Source organism: Echeneis naucrates, chromosome 15 (genome assembly GCF_900963305.1).
Source record: "Echeneis naucrates chromosome 15, fEcheNa1.1, whole genome shotgun sequence".
NCBI lineage: Eukaryota > Metazoa > Chordata > Actinopteri > Carangiformes > Echeneidae > Echeneis > Echeneis naucrates.
Window position 1 is genome coordinate 11,637,553 of NC_042525.1, and position 17,759 is coordinate 11,655,311.

At 41.7% G+C, this 17,759-nt stretch overlaps 1 protein-coding gene across 1 annotated transcript; it reads left to right on the top strand.

The window, feature by feature from the left end:
• Positions 1 to 13,968: 13,968 nt before the first annotated feature.
• On the top strand, positions 13,969 to 14,881 carry tex36 (testis expressed 36). The gene is made up of 4 exons (XM_029521886.1): positions 13,969 to 14,010; positions 14,091 to 14,225; positions 14,385 to 14,459; positions 14,570 to 14,881. Exons 1-4 carry the CDS (start codon positions 13,969 to 13,971, stop codon positions 14,879 to 14,881), a joined length of 564 nt encoding a protein of 187 aa, XP_029377746.1.
• Positions 14,882 to 17,759: the final 2,878 nt, after the last annotated feature.

The window sequence follows — 17,759 nt, forward strand, 5'->3', positions numbered from 1 at the left end:
GGTCTGGTTCAGCGTATCTGCATTGTTACATTGTTACTGTATATCTCTATTACTCTTAACCAATTAACTGTAGACATTACATCACTTACATACAGGTTGAACATTACATCCACATCACTTGTTACATTTACATCACGTATATATATTTACAGTCTATTACATCACTAAACCCCGGGGATACATTACTTACATACATTGACATCACCTACCCTAGCTGGGAATCGAACCCCATTCACCATTCCACATTTACGTCACCTGACCTACCGTGTGACGTGTTCACCCAGAGTGAGCTGGGATTGGCTCCAGCACCCCACGTGACCTCTTCGTCTTAGCTCCGAGTCCACGCCTGTTGATTTGTTTATCATTTTTAGGAGTAAATAAATACCACGCTTTGTTGCTGAATTTTTGTTGTGTATATGCTACAGTTTAACTGGTTGATCATCACAATGACAATTATGTAGACCTATAGCCTATTTTATGGGCATGTCGTGCAAGAAATAGCCGATAATGTGCCGGCTTTCAGGAAAAAATTATTCTAAGTGTTCGGTGAATGGATCATTGACTTTCTATAAATCATGCACTTACTTGGAACTAACCTAGGGCATAATCCAATTCCCAACCTAGTTACGTGAATGTGTGTTCATTGTGGTAAAAGGGACAAACTTGTGTTCGACCAGTTCGTGAATTATGAAATATATGGACACTATCCGGTGGGTGTTTCCAATGAGCAGAAATATGGCGTTCGCAGGCGTTCCGCCCGTTTCCAAATAAATGGTAAGCAATAGTGACGTTACACGTCAAAAATAATGTCATCGATTGGTCAGTCGAGCATGCTAACCAGTTAGCCAGCAGCCCATTTTGAGCCCATGGTTGGCATCCGTTTACACAGAGATTGACAATGAATGGTCTGACAAATGCATTCTCAATGTATTGTTTTAATATAATACATAATATATCAGTAACCTACACGTTGGTTTGTCCCATTTAGCTTCCCAGGTAATAATACGACCAAGATGTATGATGTACAATGAGCCGATCGTTGTGGAGAAATCATCCAGGTAGGATGAGGATTAAACATCGTGGCCATGTCTGTACGTGTTCCAGTTAAGAATATGGCCACGATGTGTAATCCTCATCCTACCTGGATGATTTCTCCACAACGATCGGCTCATTCTGCATTATACATGGTGGCCGTATTATTACCTGGAACACGCATTAGCTTGTAGCCAGAGTTTGGATGTCTTCTGTGGACATCACTGACAACACGGTCCAACTCCTCATCACAGAATACAGGTAGGTCCGTCCGTCCGTACACACACACACACACACACACACACACACACACACACAACATTAATAACGAGTAATATCCCGGTCATTGTGTGTGTTGTTGTGTTTGAAGCGGTGGAGTACTTCTTCTAGATTTGCGGTCAATATCTTTGTGTGGAAATAAAGCCAACAAGTTAAATAAATTCCTCTGACCCCAGAGTGAGCTGGGATTGGCTCCAGCACCCCACGTGACCTCTTCGTCTTAGCTCCGAGTCCACGCCTGTTGATTTGTTTATCATTTTTAGGAGTAAATAAATACCACGCTTTGTTGCTGAATTTTTGTTGTGTATATGCTACAGTTTAACTGGTTGATCATCACAATGACAATTATGTAGACCTATAGCCTATTTTATGGGCATGTCGTGCAAGAGATAGCCGATAATGTGCCGGCTTTCAGGAAAAAATTATTCTAAGTGTTCGGTGAATGGATCATTGACTTTCTATAAATCATGCACTTACTTGGAACTAACCTAGGGCATAATCCAATTCCCAACCCAGTTACGTGAATGTGTGTTCATTGTGGTAAAAGGGACAAACTTGTGTTCGACCAGTTCGTGAATTATGAAATATATGGACACTATCCGGTGGGTGTTTCCAATGAGCAGAAATATGGCGTTCGCAGGCGTTCCGCCCGTTTCCAAATAAATGGTAAGCAATAGTGACGTTACACGTCAAAAATAATGTCATCGATTGGCCAGTCGAGCATGCTAACCAGTTAGCCAGCAGCCCATTTTGAGCCCATGGTTGGCATCCGTTTACACAGAGATTGACAATGAATGGTCTGACAAATGCATTCTCAATGTATTGTTTTAATATAATACATAATATATCAGTAACCTACACGTTGGTTTGTTCCATTTAGCTTCCCAGGTAATAATACGACCAAGATGTATGATGTACAATGAGCCGATCGTTGTGGAGAAATCATCCAGGTAGGATGAGGATTAAACATCGTGGCCATGTCTGTACGTGTTCCAGTTAAGAATATGGCCACGATGTGTAATCCTCATCCTACCTGGATGATTTCTCCACAACGATCGGCTCATTCTGCATTATACATGGTGGCCGTATTATTACCTGGAACACGCATTAGCTTGTAGCCAGAGTTTGGATGTCTTCTGTGGACATCACTGACAACACGGTCCAACTCCTCATCACAGAATACAGGTATGTCCGTCCGTCCGTCCGTACACACACACACACACACACACACACAACATTAATAACGAGTAATATCCCGGTCATTGTGTGTGTTGTTGTGTTTGAAGCGGTGGAGTACTTCTTCTAGATTTGCGGTCAATATCTTTGTGTGGAAATAAAGCCAACAAGTTAAATACATTCCTCTGACCCCAGAGTGAGCTGGGATTGGCTCCAGCACCCCACGTGACCTCTTCGTCTTAGCTCCGAGTCCACGCCTGTTGATTTGTTTATCATTTTTATGAGTAAATAAATACCACGCTTTGTTGCTGAATTTTTGTTGTGTATATGCTACAGTTTAACTGGTTGATCATCACAATGACAATTATGTAGACCTATAGCCTATTTTATGGGCATGTAACACACACACACACACACAAAACATTAACAACGAGTAATATCCCGGTCCTTGTGTGTGTTGTTGTGTCTGAAGCGGTGGAGTACTTCTAGATTTGCGGTCAATATCTTTGTGTGGAAATAAAGCCAACAAGTTAAATTAATTCCTCTGCCCCCCATGTCACTTTCTGTTACCTGACTGCAGCTCTCTGTCTCTTCCTTTCTGATGGAGCTACCAAACTCAGCTGTTTCTGTCAAAGATAACGTTTTGTGTCGGGCTTTAATACAAGCTAGGCTAATGGACGTTAGCATTACAGCTGGCCAGTTAGCTTACATTACAAGCTAACGGCCCTGTTTCTTACCTTGCTCTACGTACGTTTCTCGTCCCAAATTCACCGTCACCACCCTTTTAAAAAAAATATTTGTATAGAAAATTTCTTAACCCTTTATTTTCCTTTCTGACCACCAGAATGATGCTGACCGGACATTTTCCTACCGAACGTCAGACAACAGAGAACAGAGAATATCTATACAAGATTACAGGCTATCTATACAGACATTACAGTAACAGTAACCAAGGGGGGCGGGGCTTAGCTAAGGCTTGGTGGCCAAACCATTTGTTGGGGGGGGGGGGGGGGGGGGGACAAGTACGAATCTTGTGTAACTTAAACATTACATAATCTTACACTAAAATAGTTGTTTATTTTTACGTGTCCTCCATAAACAAATCATCTCAGTGGGTGATTCGTTTGATCTTTTACTGTTCTAGTCTATGGAAGCGTCCTGTCTCCGGTCTAGCCTCGGTCCGTTCCTGGATGGGTGCCGTCACCGGTCTGGTCTGGTCTGGTTCGGCCTCGGTCGTGGGCGCCGTATCTGCATTAGCCCAGTCCATTACTCTTGACCAATTAACTCCGTAGACATGTTCAGGTGCCCACACCCGGAATCAAACCCTGACCTTTACATTACATACTCAACATCTACATCACTTGTTCCATTTACACCAGGTATATATATTTACAGTCCATTACATCATTCATTCACATCACCTACCCTGGCCACGAATGAACCCCTCCCTCGTTGGTGTTGGCCACCGTGATTCAGTCGCTCTTTTACTGGTCTGGTCTGTCTCGCTTCGTTTCTGGAGGGGTGCCCTCACTGGTCTGGTCTGGTTCGGGGGTGCCGTCTGTCTAGTCTGTGGACGCGTCCTATGTCCGGTCTAGCCTCGGTTCGTTTCTGGAGGGGTGCCGTCACTGGTCTGGTCTGGTTCAGCGTATCTGCATTGTTACATTGTTACTGTATATCTCTATTACTCTTAACCAATTAACTGTAGACATTACATCACTTACATACAGGTTGAACATTACATCCACATCACTTGTTACATTTACATCACGTATATATATTTACAGTCTATTACATCACTAAACCCCGGGGATACATTACTTACATACATTGACATCACCTACCCTAGCTGGGAATCGAACCCCTCCCTCCTTGGTGCGGGACGGCAGCGTTACCACTGCGCCACAGCGCTGCTCGACTTGCCGAATACATTTGCCTTATTTCACCATTCCACATTTACGTCACCTGACCTACCGTGTGACGTGTTCACCCAGAGTGAGCTGGGATTGGCTCCAGCACCCCACGTGACCTCTTCGTCTTAGCTCCGAGTCCACGCCTGTTGATTTGTTTATCATTTTTAGGAGTAAATAAATACCACGCTTTGTTGCTGAATTTTTGTTGTGTATATGCTACAGTTTAACTGGTTGATCATCACAATGACAATTATGTAGACCTATAGCCTATTTTATGGGCATGTCGTGCAAGAGATAGCCGATAATGTGCCGGCTTTCAGGAAAAAATTATTCTAAGTGTTCGGTGAATGGATCATTGACTTTCTATAAATCATGCACTTACTTGGAACTAACCTAGGGCATAATCCAATTCCCAACCCAGTTACGTGAATGTGTGTTCATTGTGGTAAAAGGGACAAACTTGTGTTCGACCAGTTCGTGAATTATGAAATATATGGACACTATCCGGTGGGTGTTTCCAATGAGCAGAAATATGGCGTTCGCAGGCGTTCCGCCCGTTTCCAAATAAATGGTAAGCAATAGGGACGTTACACGTCAAAAATAATGTCATCGATTGGTCAGTCGAGCATGCTAACCAGTTAGCCAGCAGCCCATTTTGAGCCCATGGTTGGCATCCGTTTACACAGAGATTGACAATGAATGGTCTGACAAATGCATTCTCAATGTATTGTTTTAATATAATACATAATATATCAGTAACCTACACGTTGGTTTGTTCCATTTAGCTTCCCAGGTAATAATACGACCAAGATGTATGATGTACAATGAGCCGATCGTTGTGGAGAAATCATCCAGGTAGGATGAGGATTAAACATCGTGGCCATGTCTGTACGTGTTCCAGTTAAGAATATGGCCACGATGTGTAATCCTCATCCTACCTGGATGATTTCTCCACAACGATCGGCTCATTCTGCATTATACATGGTGGCCGTATTATTACCTGGAACACGCATTAGCTTGTAGCCAGAGTTTGGATGTCTTCTGTGGACATCACTGACAACACGGTCCAACTCCTCATCACAGAATACAGGTAGGTCCGTCCGTCCGTACACACACACACACACACACACACACACACACACACAACATTAATAACGAGTAATATCCCGGTCATTGTGTGTGTTGTTGTGTTTGAAGCGGTGGAGTACTTCTTCTAGATTTGCGGTCAATATCTTTGTGTGGAAATAAAGCCAACAAGTTAAATAAATTCCTCTGACCCCAGAGTGAGCTGGGATTGGCTCCAGCACCCCACGTGACCTCTTCGTCTTAGCTCCGAGTCCACGCCTGTTGATTTGTTTATCATTTTTAGGAGTAAATAAATACCACGCTTTGTTGCTGAATTTTTGTTGTGTATATGCTACAGTTTAACTGGTTGATCATCACAATGACAATTATGTAGACCTATAGCCTATTTTATGGGCATGTCGTGCAAGAGATAGCCGATAATGTGCCGGCTTTCAGGAAAAAATTATTCTAAGTGTTCGGTGAATGGATCATTGACTTTCTATAAATCATGCACTTACTTGGAACTAACCTAGGGCATAATCCAATTCCCAACCCAGTTACGTGAATGTGTGTTCATTGTGGTAAAAGGGACAAACTTGTGTTCGACCAGTTCGTGAATTATGAAATATATGGACACTATCCGGTGGGTGTTTCCAATGAGCAGAAATATGGCGTTCGCAGGCGTTCCGCCCGTTTCCAAATAAATGGTAAGCAATAGTGACGTTACACGTCAAAAATAATGTCATCGATTGGCCAGTCGAGCATGCTAACCAGCTAGCCAGCAGCCCATTTTGAGCCCATGGTTGTCATCCGTTTACACAGAGATTGACAATGAATGGTCTGACAAATGCATTCTCAATGTATTGTTTTAATATAATACATAATATATCAGTAACCTACACGTTGGTTTGTCCCATTTAGCTTCCCAGGTAATAATACGACCAAGATGTATGATGTACAATGAGCCGATCGTTGTGGAGAAATCATCCAGGTAGGATGAGGATTAAACATCGTGGCCATGTCTGTACGTGTTCCAGTTAAGAATATGGCCACGATGTGTAATCCTCATCCTACCTGGATGATTTCTCCACAACGATCGGCTCATTCTGCATTATACATGGTGGCCGTATTATTACCTGGAACACGCATTAGCTTGTAGCCAGAGTTTGGATGTCTTCTGTGGACATCACTGACAACACGGTCCAACTCCTCATCACAGAATACAGGTATGTCCGTCCGTCCGTACACACACACACACACACACACACACACACACACACACACACACAACATTAATAACGAGTAATATCCCGGTCATTGTGTGTGTTGTTGTGTTTGAAGCGGTGGAGTACTTCTTCTAGATTTGCGGTCAATATCTTTGTGTGGAAATAAAGCCAACAAGTTAAATAAATTCCTCTGACCCCAGAGTGAGCTGGGATTGGCTCCAGCACCCCACGTGACCTCTTCGTCTTAGCTCCGAGTCCACGCCTGTTGATTTGTTTATCATTTTTAGGAGTAAATAAATACCACGCTTTGTTGCTGAATTTTTGTTGTGTATATGCTACAGTTTAACTGGTTGATCATCACAATGACAATTATGTAGACCTATAGCCTATTTTATGGGCATGTCGTGCAAGAGATAGCCGATAATGTGCCGGCTTTCAGGAAAAAAATATTCTAAGTGTTCGGTGAATGGATCATTGACTTTCTATAAATCATGCACTTACTTGGAACTAACCTAGGGCATAATCCAATTCCCAACCCAGTTACGTGAATGTGTGTTCATTGTGGTAAAAGGGACAAACTTGTGTTCGACCAGTTCGTGAATTATGAAATATATGGACACTATCCGGTGGGTGTTTCCAATGAGCAGAAATATGGCGTTCGCAGGCGTTCCGCCCGTTTCCAAATAAATGGTAAGCAATAGGGACGTTACACGTCAAAAATAATGTCATCGATTGGTCAGTCGAGCATGCTAACCAGTTAGCCAGCAGCCCATTTTGAGCCCATGGTTGGCATCCGTTTACACAGAGATTGACAATGAATGGTCTGACAAATGCATTCTCAATGTATTGTTTTAATATAATACATAATATATCAGTAACCTACACGTTGGTTTGTTCCATTTAGCTTCCCAGGTAATAATACGACCAAGATGTATGATGTACAATGAGCCGATCGTTGTGGAGAAATCATCCAGGTAGGATGAGGATTAAACATCGTGGCCATGTCTGTACGTGTTCCAGTTAAGAATATGGCCACGATGTGTAATCCTCATCCTACCTGGATGATTTCTCCACAACGATCGGCTCATTCTGCATTATACATGGTGGCCGTATTATTACCTGGAACACGCATTAGCTTGTAGCCAGAGTTTGGATGTCTTCTGTGGACATCACTGACAACACGGTCCAACTCCTCATCACAGAATACAGGTAGGTCCGTCCGTCCGTACACACACACACACACACACACACACACACACACACACACAACATTAATAACGAGTAATATCCCGGTCATTGTGTGTGTTGTTGTGTTTGAAGCGGTGGAGTACTTCTTCTAGATTTGCGGTCAATATCTTTGTGTGGAAATAAAGCCAACAAGTTAAATAAATTCCTCTGACCCCAGAGTGAGCTGGGATTGGCTCCAGCACCCCACGTGACCTCTTCGTCTTAGCTCCGAGTCCACGCCTGTTGATTTGTTTATCATTTTTATGAGTAAATAAATACCACGCTTTGTTGCTGAATTTTTGTTGTGTATATGCTACAGTTTAACTGGTTGATCATCACAATGACAATTATGTAGACCTATAGCCTATTTTATGGGCATGTCACACACACACACACACACAAAACATTAACAACGAGTAATATCCCGGTCCTTGTGTGTGTTGTTGTGTCTGAAGCGGTGGAGTACTTCTAGATTTGCGGTCAATATCTTTGTGTGGAAATAAAGCCAACAAGTTAAATTAATTCCTCTGCCCCCCATGTCACTTTCTGTTACCTGACTGCAGCTCTCTGTCTCTTCCTTTCTGATGGAGCTACCAAACTCAGCTGTTTCTGTCAAAGATAACGTTTTGTGTCGGGCTTTAATACAAGCTAGGCTAATGGACGTTAGCATTAGAGCTGGCCAGTTAGCTTACATTACAAGCTAACGGCCCTGTTTCTTACCTTGCTCTACGTACGTTTCTCGTCCCAAATTCACCGTCACCACCCTTTTAAAAAAAATATTTGTATAGAAAATTTCTTAACCCTTTATTTTCCTTTCTGACCACCAGAATGATGCTGACCGGACATTTTCCTACCGAACGTCAGACAACAGAGAACAGAGAATATCTATACAAGATTACAGGCTATCTATACAGACATTACAGTAACAGTAACCAAGGGGGGCGGGGCTTAGCTAAGGCTTGGTGGCCAAACCATTTGTTGGGGGGGGGGGGACAAGTACGAATCTTGTGTAACTTAAACATTACATAATCTTACACTAAAATAGTTGTTTATTTTTACGTGTCCTCCATAAACAAATCATCTCAGTGGGTGATTCGTTTGATCTTTTACTGTTCTAGTCTATGGAAGCGTCCTGTCTCCGGTCTAGCCTCGGTCCGTTCCTGGATGGGTGCCGTCACCGGTCTGGTCTGGTCTGGTTCGGCCTCGGTCGTGGGCGCCGTATCTGCATTAGCCCAGTCCATTACTCTTGACCAATTAACTCCGTAGACATGTTCAGGTGCCCACACCCGGAATCAAACCCTGACCTTTACATTACATACTCAACATCTACATCACTTGTTCCATTTACACCAGGTATATATATTTACAGTCCATTACATCATTCATTCACATCACCTACCCTGGCCACGAATGAACCCCTCCCTCGTTGGTGTTGGCCACCGTGATTCAGTCGCTCTTTTACTGGTCTGGTCTGTCTCGCTTCGTTTCTGGAGGGGTGCCCTCACTGGTCTGGTCTGGTTCGGGGGTGCCGTCTGTCTAGTCTGTGGACGCGTCCTATGTCCGGTCTAGCCTCGGTTCGTTTCTGGAGGGGTGCCGTCACTGGTCTGGTCTGGTTCAGCGTATCTGCATTGTTACATTGTTACTGTATATCTCTATTACTCTTAACCAATTAACTGTAGACATTACATCACTTACATACAGGTTGAACATTACATCCACATCACTTGTTACATTTACATCACGTATATATATTTACAGTCTATTACATCACTAAACCCCGGGGATACATTACTTACATACATTGACATCACCTACCCTAGCTGGGAATCGAACCCCTCCCTCCTTGGTGCGGGACGGCAGCGTTACCACTGCGCCACAGCGCTGCTCGACTTGCCGAATACATTTGCCTTATTTCACCATTCCACATTTACGTCACCTGACCTACCGTGTGACGTGTTCACCCAGAGTGAGCTGGGATTGGCTCCAGCACCCCACGTGACCTCTTCGTCTTAGCTCCGAGTCCACGCCTGTTGATTTGTTTATCATTTTTAGGAGTAAATAAATACCACGCTTTGTTGCTGAATTTTTGTTGTGTATATGCTACAGTTTAACTGGTTGATCATCACAATGACAATTATGTAGACCTATAGCCTATTTTATGGGCATGTCGTGCAAGAGATAGCCGATAATGTGCCGGCTTTCAGGAAAAAATTATTCTAAGTGTTCGGTGAATGGATCATTGACTTTCTATAAATCATGCACTTACTTGGAACTAACCTAGGGCATAATCCAATTCCCAACCTAGTTACGTGAATGTGTGTTCATTGTGGTAAAAGGGACAAACTTGTGTTCGACCAGTTCGTGAATTATGAAATATATGGACACTATCCGGTGGGTGTTTCCAATGAGCAGAAATATGGCGTTCGCAGGCGTTCCGCCCGTTTCCAAATAAATGGTAAGCAATAGTGACGTTACACGTCAAAAATAATGTCATCGATTGGTCAGTCGAGCATGCTAACCAGTTAGCCAGCAGCCCATTTTGAGCCCATGGTTGGCATCCGTTTACACAGAGATTGACAATGAATGGTCTGACAAATGCATTCTCAATGTATTGTTTTAATATAATACATAATATATCAGTAACCTACACGTTGGTTTGTTCCATTTAGCTTTCCAGGTAATAATACGACCAAGATGTATGATGTACAATGAGCCGATCGTTGTGGAGAAATCATCACCTCTGTCTGTCTGCATCCGGTGGGTGTTTCCAATGAGCAGAAATATGGCATTCGCAGGCGTTCCGCCCGTTTCCAAATCGGTTCACACACCGGTCATTCCTCATTCCTGCGTTTTTACAAAAGAATGGCGTTGGCGACTTGACCGAGTTAATATCTTCGGAAAACACGCTGCAATGGCGGGTTGGAGGAGTCAGGTGTCCGCTCGCCTGCAGAGGAGAGACCAAACTGAGAAACTTCCATTTGTTGGCGTTTTTACCAGTTGTAAGATGAATATTTTCCCTTCGCAGCTTCTGCACTGACAGTTTTTGTCTTTTTCTCTGAAAACAGTCTCTTTTTTTCTCAGTGTCTCAACAGGAAGAGCGGTTTGAAATCCGCAAAAAAATTCTGGACGATATTCAGTCTAAGAGGTTAAAACCGCTGTAACGTCATCAACATGTGGCCTTTTTGGATTTATATCTTTACTTGTGTATTGAACTGAATGTTTGCACTCATTTTTTTTTTTTTCAGTTTAGAGGAGGGAGCAGATGAAGCTGGGAAAAACACCAGACTCCTTCAGCTCCAGCTGAGAGAGAGTGAACACCTGGCAGAGAAGGTGGGCTCACTGATAACACCACAGTGCCAGCCTCTTTTAGCAAACAAACAGCAGAGCTTTGGACAAATATGGATCAACAGGCATGCTAGACGTTAACCAATCTTTATGACTATTGTCGAAGTCAGAATACTGGGTAACAGCAGGGGCAGGAACTGGGCTGTGTTGAACTTTGACCTTGTGAGATCTTCCACTGCCCAGTCCACTCACCTTGTTCTTCCTTTCTGCTCAGCTGTCTCAGACCGTCTCTGACCTGACCTCTGTTCTGCACCTCAAGGAAGCTGAAATGCGGTTCTGGGAGTTACGGTAATTTCAGGTTTTCAGTCAGTGGACTCTCTGCTCTGTATCCCTAAAAAGATGATTCCAGAAAACATCTTATACTTTCACCAGTCCAGTAATAATGAAATCTCCAGGCCTACAGTTTTATGAGAAGTCCTTTATTTTATGTGGACTTATTTGGTCTTATCTGGACCACTGTAAATTAAATGCTGAATATATATTACATTTTGCATCTGCAAAAGTTAGTTAGACCTACTAATAATCGGTATTTATGTTGTAAAGTAAATAAAGAAATGTCTTAACATCTAACAATGTCACATGGTAATTAACCTTTTAATTTTTGGCCATTTCAGTGTGTCCCAGTACCGTCAAGAGGCACTCACTCTGGCTAAAGAGAGTAACACCCTGAAGGTGACGCTTTCTGAGTTTGAGTTTACCATAGAGTGCCAATGTAAAGAGCTGGAAGTGCTGCGAAGAGACCAGAAAGAGCTAAAGGAAGCACTGATACAAGCTCACAGAGAGAAAGAGGAACTATTGCAGCGATGGCTGGAGGAGAAGAGAAAGGAGGCAGACAGGCTGAATAAGCACAATGACACGCAGGAAAGGTAAAAGAAGTGAATGTGTGATTCGTCTTTGACTCCATAAGCTCAAAAATAAAATTAATCTCATTTTAAACGTTAACATAACCGCAGTTTTGTAGCTCCTAAGTTGTCTGTGATTACTTTTTTTTGTTAGATGGGGACGTTTGGTCAAACAGTTGAAGAAACGCCTTCTAAGGGAAAAAAGGAAAGAGTATATTCCCACAATAGCAACAGACTCCTGGAGTGGTAAGTCTCCACTGATCAATTAGAGTAAGACTCAGCATTCTCTTTGAAATATTAATGATTAATTTTAGCTAATGGCTATCTTTTAATTTAAAGTAATTACTTCACCTCAATGAGTAGCACAATGTTTTGATCGTCTTAATGAAAAGGTCTTAATTAGTGCAGTAAAGAAAGGAGTTTTTTTTTGTTTTGTTTTTTTTAAACAGCGTATTCTTAATATGAACAAAAAATTATGAGTAGCAATGATAAAGGGTCATTTGGCCCATCAAATTCCTCAGGAAAAAATCTTGCAAAGAAGCATAAGTGTGCAAGTATAATCAGAGAAATATTCTTTAAGTATGAAAAGTACTCATATTATATCCTTTAATCATTTTATTTTCATGGTTGAATTCGTAAAGAGCATCTTACTGTTGTAGCCACTTGAGGTGAAGTTAGAAAACAATCTCAGCTCTTTTCATGTGGAAGGCTTGAACTACGGTACATCAGAAGAGTAAAGTAGTATGAAGAGGAAAAGCTGTTAATGCCTTAATCATTCATTCATTCACAATTGAAATTCATATAGCTATAAGGCCTTGCCTAACCCCATCTCCTTAACTGTGTGCTGAATATAACTTAAAACGTGTGATCCAACTTTTTTCACTCGCTATCTTGTTCATCCTGTCCTCAGGCATCAATAGCACACAACATAGAGGCGAGGGACACTTGGACAACAAAGTGTCATCTATGGCAAACATCTGATATTCTATGGAAATGACTCTCCGAGAGAATGTAGTTATAAAATGAATTTCCTGCACAGGTTGTAATGCCAGCAATGTGCCCAGAAGAAACAAAGGTCAGCTGTTTTTTTGTTTTGTTTTTGTTAGTTTTTTTTTTATATATCTAAAGTTAATTAAATATCAAATAGGTGTTACATTTAGGCTTTACTGAAGTGTGTTATTTTACATTTACTGCTTTAAAGTCAAACAAATCACTGCAGTTAGGCTGATTAACATCCTTCACTCAAGAGTTTTTTATTTTTGTGTTTAAAAAAAAAAAAGTATATTTGAAAAGAATTGAATAACCTAGAATACTTGAAGGTTACATTTTAATATAACATTTCTATTAAAAAACAAGTTGATTACTTTCCATATGTTGTTGGGAAAAATAAAGTCACTCATTTGTGTTTAAGTGAATATCATTTGTCACGTTGTCATCCATCAGAGTTTAGTTACATTTCCTGGTGTGAAAGCAAAGATGTATTCATAACTTTTAAATACTTAACCACACTGTGGGAGAGCATTATTTTAATTGCATTTAGGCTCGGTTGCTGAACTGCAGAACAAATAATCACCACATTGGGGGGACAAAAAGGGTAAAGTCCCATTTAACAGTAATCATGCTGCTGACTGACTGATTTTACTTTGATTTGATTATTGAGTAATAAATATTTCAAATGTTTGATATTTTTTTGTCTTGTTTTGCCAGAATTCCACATCGCCATGGCAAAGTACAATTTGTTTGTTGTAGCATGTTTCCATAGTCACCAATGTTTGCATGAACCTAGTTGATAAATTGGCTCCTGCGAGTGTGTGTGTTGTGTTGGTAAAACAACTCAGTGGACTGAACATCTTCAAGTGTGTAAAAATGGTGAGAGACGGAAAACCAATGATCAATGATGGAAAATGGGTGAGAAATCTTACTATCATTACACATCAGAACATTTAATGGGGGGCATGTTGTTGGTTTCTGTTTTACCTTCTTCTCAGTTTGCTCATCCAGTTTCACCTCAAAATGAGACAAGAAGGTGTGGGACCTGTGCAAGTACTGGGATCATGCTTACTAAGTCAGCGTTGCCGCAGGCTTTGAACTTTGAGCGCTATCCCAAATGGAAAACTCAGCAGGTAAGCATGTTAAGGAGATAATAGTGTTTGCCATGGTTGTGCTTTGTTCTGCATGTCACGGACCAGGGCTTTGAAGCATTTTAAGAATTCCTATTTCGTTCTCTCTTCCCCCAGTTGTCGACTCTTAAACTTTTTTTTTTCCCAATGATTTCTTGACAGAAATCCAGAGAGTATCCATTCTCAGACCATGACAACAAGGAGGCCTTAAAAGACAACATTTTTGTCTTCACTCATGTGAGTATCAAGAGAAAATTAGGGAATTCTGAAATGAAATTCTGAAATCTATCACAGCTAGAGAGGAAGTCATGTCTTTTCTGTAACAGTATCATGTTGGTGCACTTCAGGGGGTGGGACGCAGGAAATGTCTTGATCACAGACAGCACAACTCCCACTTCTGCCTGTGCCACGATGGAGCCGACGCTGTCACTGCAAAGGCTGGGGGGAACCTCACAGCCTACCAGGCCGACTTTACGGTGAAGCAGGCTTGTAATGTTCCAACTAGCACCAGGCGTTTCCCCCGCAACCACAAGCAGAAGTCTGCAGATGCGGCTTTAGTGCAGGCTGGGGAGCTATTAATGTGGTTTGGACGACATGACTTTACAGAGACCCCACAAGTGCTGGCAGCCACCAAGCGTTCAGCACACTCCAAGCCCTGAGATACTCCTACATTTCAGGAGCTATATGGCATAGAGTACAGATAATCAGGTAAACTATCTGAAAAGTTCAGGCCGTGAAATACAGAACTTCTTCAGGAATATCAGATATTGTTCATAACTTACCCACTTAGGCCCTTACAGATAAGTGGTTGAAAATGAAATGGAGGGGAAAAAATAGAAAAAGTACATAATTTTTCTCTTGTTCGGTATTTCAGGCAGGGGAATCTCTGAATTTTATCATGCTCGACTACATGCAAGTACACACAAACACAGACTGCTCATACAATAATAACATAGTGGCAATCCTTTTGATTTGGCATTATTCTTTTATAAGCTGAGAGGCCCCAAAATGAAAATGATGTAGCAGAGGCCAACATCTAGAAATGTCTGATCACTAAGCTGTAGTGACTAAGCTCTAAAAACACTAGATCCCACATTTCCCACAATGGTACTGAAAGGTACCCTCTGATAGACCTCCTTTGCATAGACTAACCACTAAACTCTGGCATTTGCAGTAACATCAGTCCTCAAATAGCCTGAATTTAAATCAGGTTAAGTACAACACTGGTGCCGACACACCTGCATTGCAACTTGACCAGCAGCATCTTGGTCTGTGGTTTGAGCGGCATCATGGGACCAGAAGCTGATGTAGCCTTGAGCTGCAAACCTGTAACAGAGAATGAGGAGCAGGCGACAGTGATCTGACAACTTCTTTAATCCACACCTCCTAGATATGTTTTTCCTTTTTCTCATTTTTGAACTGGTAGTCAACAGACACATCTGTTCTTGTTTCAAGTTATATTACTTGAGACATTTTAACTGGATTCTTATCCATCAGTAACTCTAAGATATTTTAACATCTCGTTTTGTCTCGTCTCATAAAGCCCATTTTCAGTGCACCTTAATGTAGCAAAGTATATGTTAAGTTTACCACATGTTTATCGCATTAATCATTATTGTATGTGGAACCAGGCTCAGTATACTAACATAAAGTGTGATTTTAGTTACTCTAGGTTTTTTGTATCAGGGCCCCATTAAAATCCCTTTGAGGCCTATCAGGAGTTCACAGTTTATCCAGCAGAGGGCAGCAGCTCTGCATGGCTTAACAGCGAAATTGTGTGAGAAATATAACAAGCAAAACCCCTGTGTAATGTTCAAGCTGTGGGAGAGAGACTGTGTGCCTGTGTGTGTTTGGGGGGTGGAGTAATTAGAAAAAAAAGTCCTATTTTTATTCAGTGCATATCAACGATGAAGACATTAGAGCATGTGAAATAAATTAAGCTTGATTCGAGTCATAATGCATGGGTTTGTTTCACTCATGGGGATGAAAGGCAGATATATGTGTGTGCCACCAAGTGAGAGAGGAGGAAGCGTGGGAGCAAATAACAGAAAACACTGCTCAGAGAAGAGCACTTAAGAGAAACACATCCCCAACCACTCTCTCCAATAGCTGATGTTTTCTTAAGAGTATGTTCTGACCAGCTGCTTTTCTTTCTTTAAGTACTCAGTGGGGAGATGGTTTTTTTTTCACTCTCACAAGCTTTCTTCAGCTGTAGTAATTAGCTGATCCACATACACCGCCAACCTTGTCAGATTTGTTTCACTTTTAAAAGGTGAAGTAGATCTCTTGGTTTTTATAGAGCAAGACAAGAAAGCTGTGAGGCATCCATTTGAGACGGCCGCCCATTGTCATTTCACTTTGAGATTGTCGTGCATCGCTGCCAAAAAAAAAAAAAAAAAAAAAAGAAGATCTTTGGATGCAGGTGCACGACTGGCACAAAGATGCAGAACAATGTCTTTGTGATGACCATGCCTTTGAAACAACACAATAAACAGGTGTGCAGATAGCAAGGAAGAGTACCAGTTCTGATTCAACCCTTTGCTCACCACATCACTGAAAAAGAAGGCGAGTGACACAGTATGTGGGTGTTAAACTTTCTTGGCAGTTAAATCATGCTTAAAGTAACCCAAAACACATAAAAGAGGTGTTGAAGAGCGATAACTAAGTGTTCATTAGCAAAAAACATCCATGTTTGCGTTTGACAGTTTGGACTTGTCTGATGTCAGCTGGTCTGTCTGCCACCTCTGTCCGCGTGAGCGCGGTTTGAAGACTAAGTTACTTTTGGCTTTCCACAAATCCTTTGCACAGAAGCTACCAACACTTGATAATCAGAACCCCTTATTAGCCTTGTCAGAGTAGCAGTAAGGCTTTTAATACTTCACAAGGGCGTACAAACTCTTAGGAGAACATGCTGTATTGGTGTGTCAGCGAGCACTGTGCTCAGTACGGATATACCATGGTAGGTGAGATGTGTCTGTTATATCATGTAAAGGTAAAACCGTGTGTAAATACGCATTCTTGATGGAACATCAAACCTTCTCCCAAGGACAAAAGACACATCTCAGTAAACAAGTATTCAACGACCAAAAGCCTTTCACTTCATGAATATTAAATCAGACACTTTGAATCATACCTCTTCGGTGTTAGAAGGCCCGAGCCTGGATTCTTACCATTTGTTGTGATTTATTTGCAGGTGCATGTGTCTCTTTGATGTGTTGAGTTGAGAGGTTTTGCACCTGTTTGAGGAAAAAATGCTTTGAAAACAAGAGGTGGATTTGCCAGACAGTCAAAATAGCGGCAACACAAGAAAGATTTGTGTTGCTATGGCACATTGTGTGTCTGTGTTTTCTCTTCCAAAAGGCTGCTGTGCTTGTACTGACATACTCTGCTGTGCGTGCGGAAAAATGGCTTTCTGTCAAACAAAATCTACCTTTATTTTTCTTGTGTCACTTTTGGCATGTGCTCTGACATTACCATGTTGTGCATTTTATCCATTACCTATTCATTAAAGATGTGATTTGAAAAGAGAGTTGCCAT

Bases quoted from the DNA above. Each gene is read 5' to 3' on its own strand.
- tex36 (XM_029521886.1), top strand. From the start codon at position 13,969: ATGGTGAGAGACGGAAAACCAATGATCAATGATGGAAAATGG. The intron at 14,011-14,090 runs GTGAGAAATCTT...CCTTCTTCTCAG, and splicing joins TGATCAATGATGGAAAATGG to TTTGCTCATCCAGTTTCACC. The intron at 14,460-14,569 runs GTGAGTATCAAG...GGTGCACTTCAG, and splicing joins ACATTTTTGTCTTCACTCAT to GGGGTGGGACGCAGGAAATG.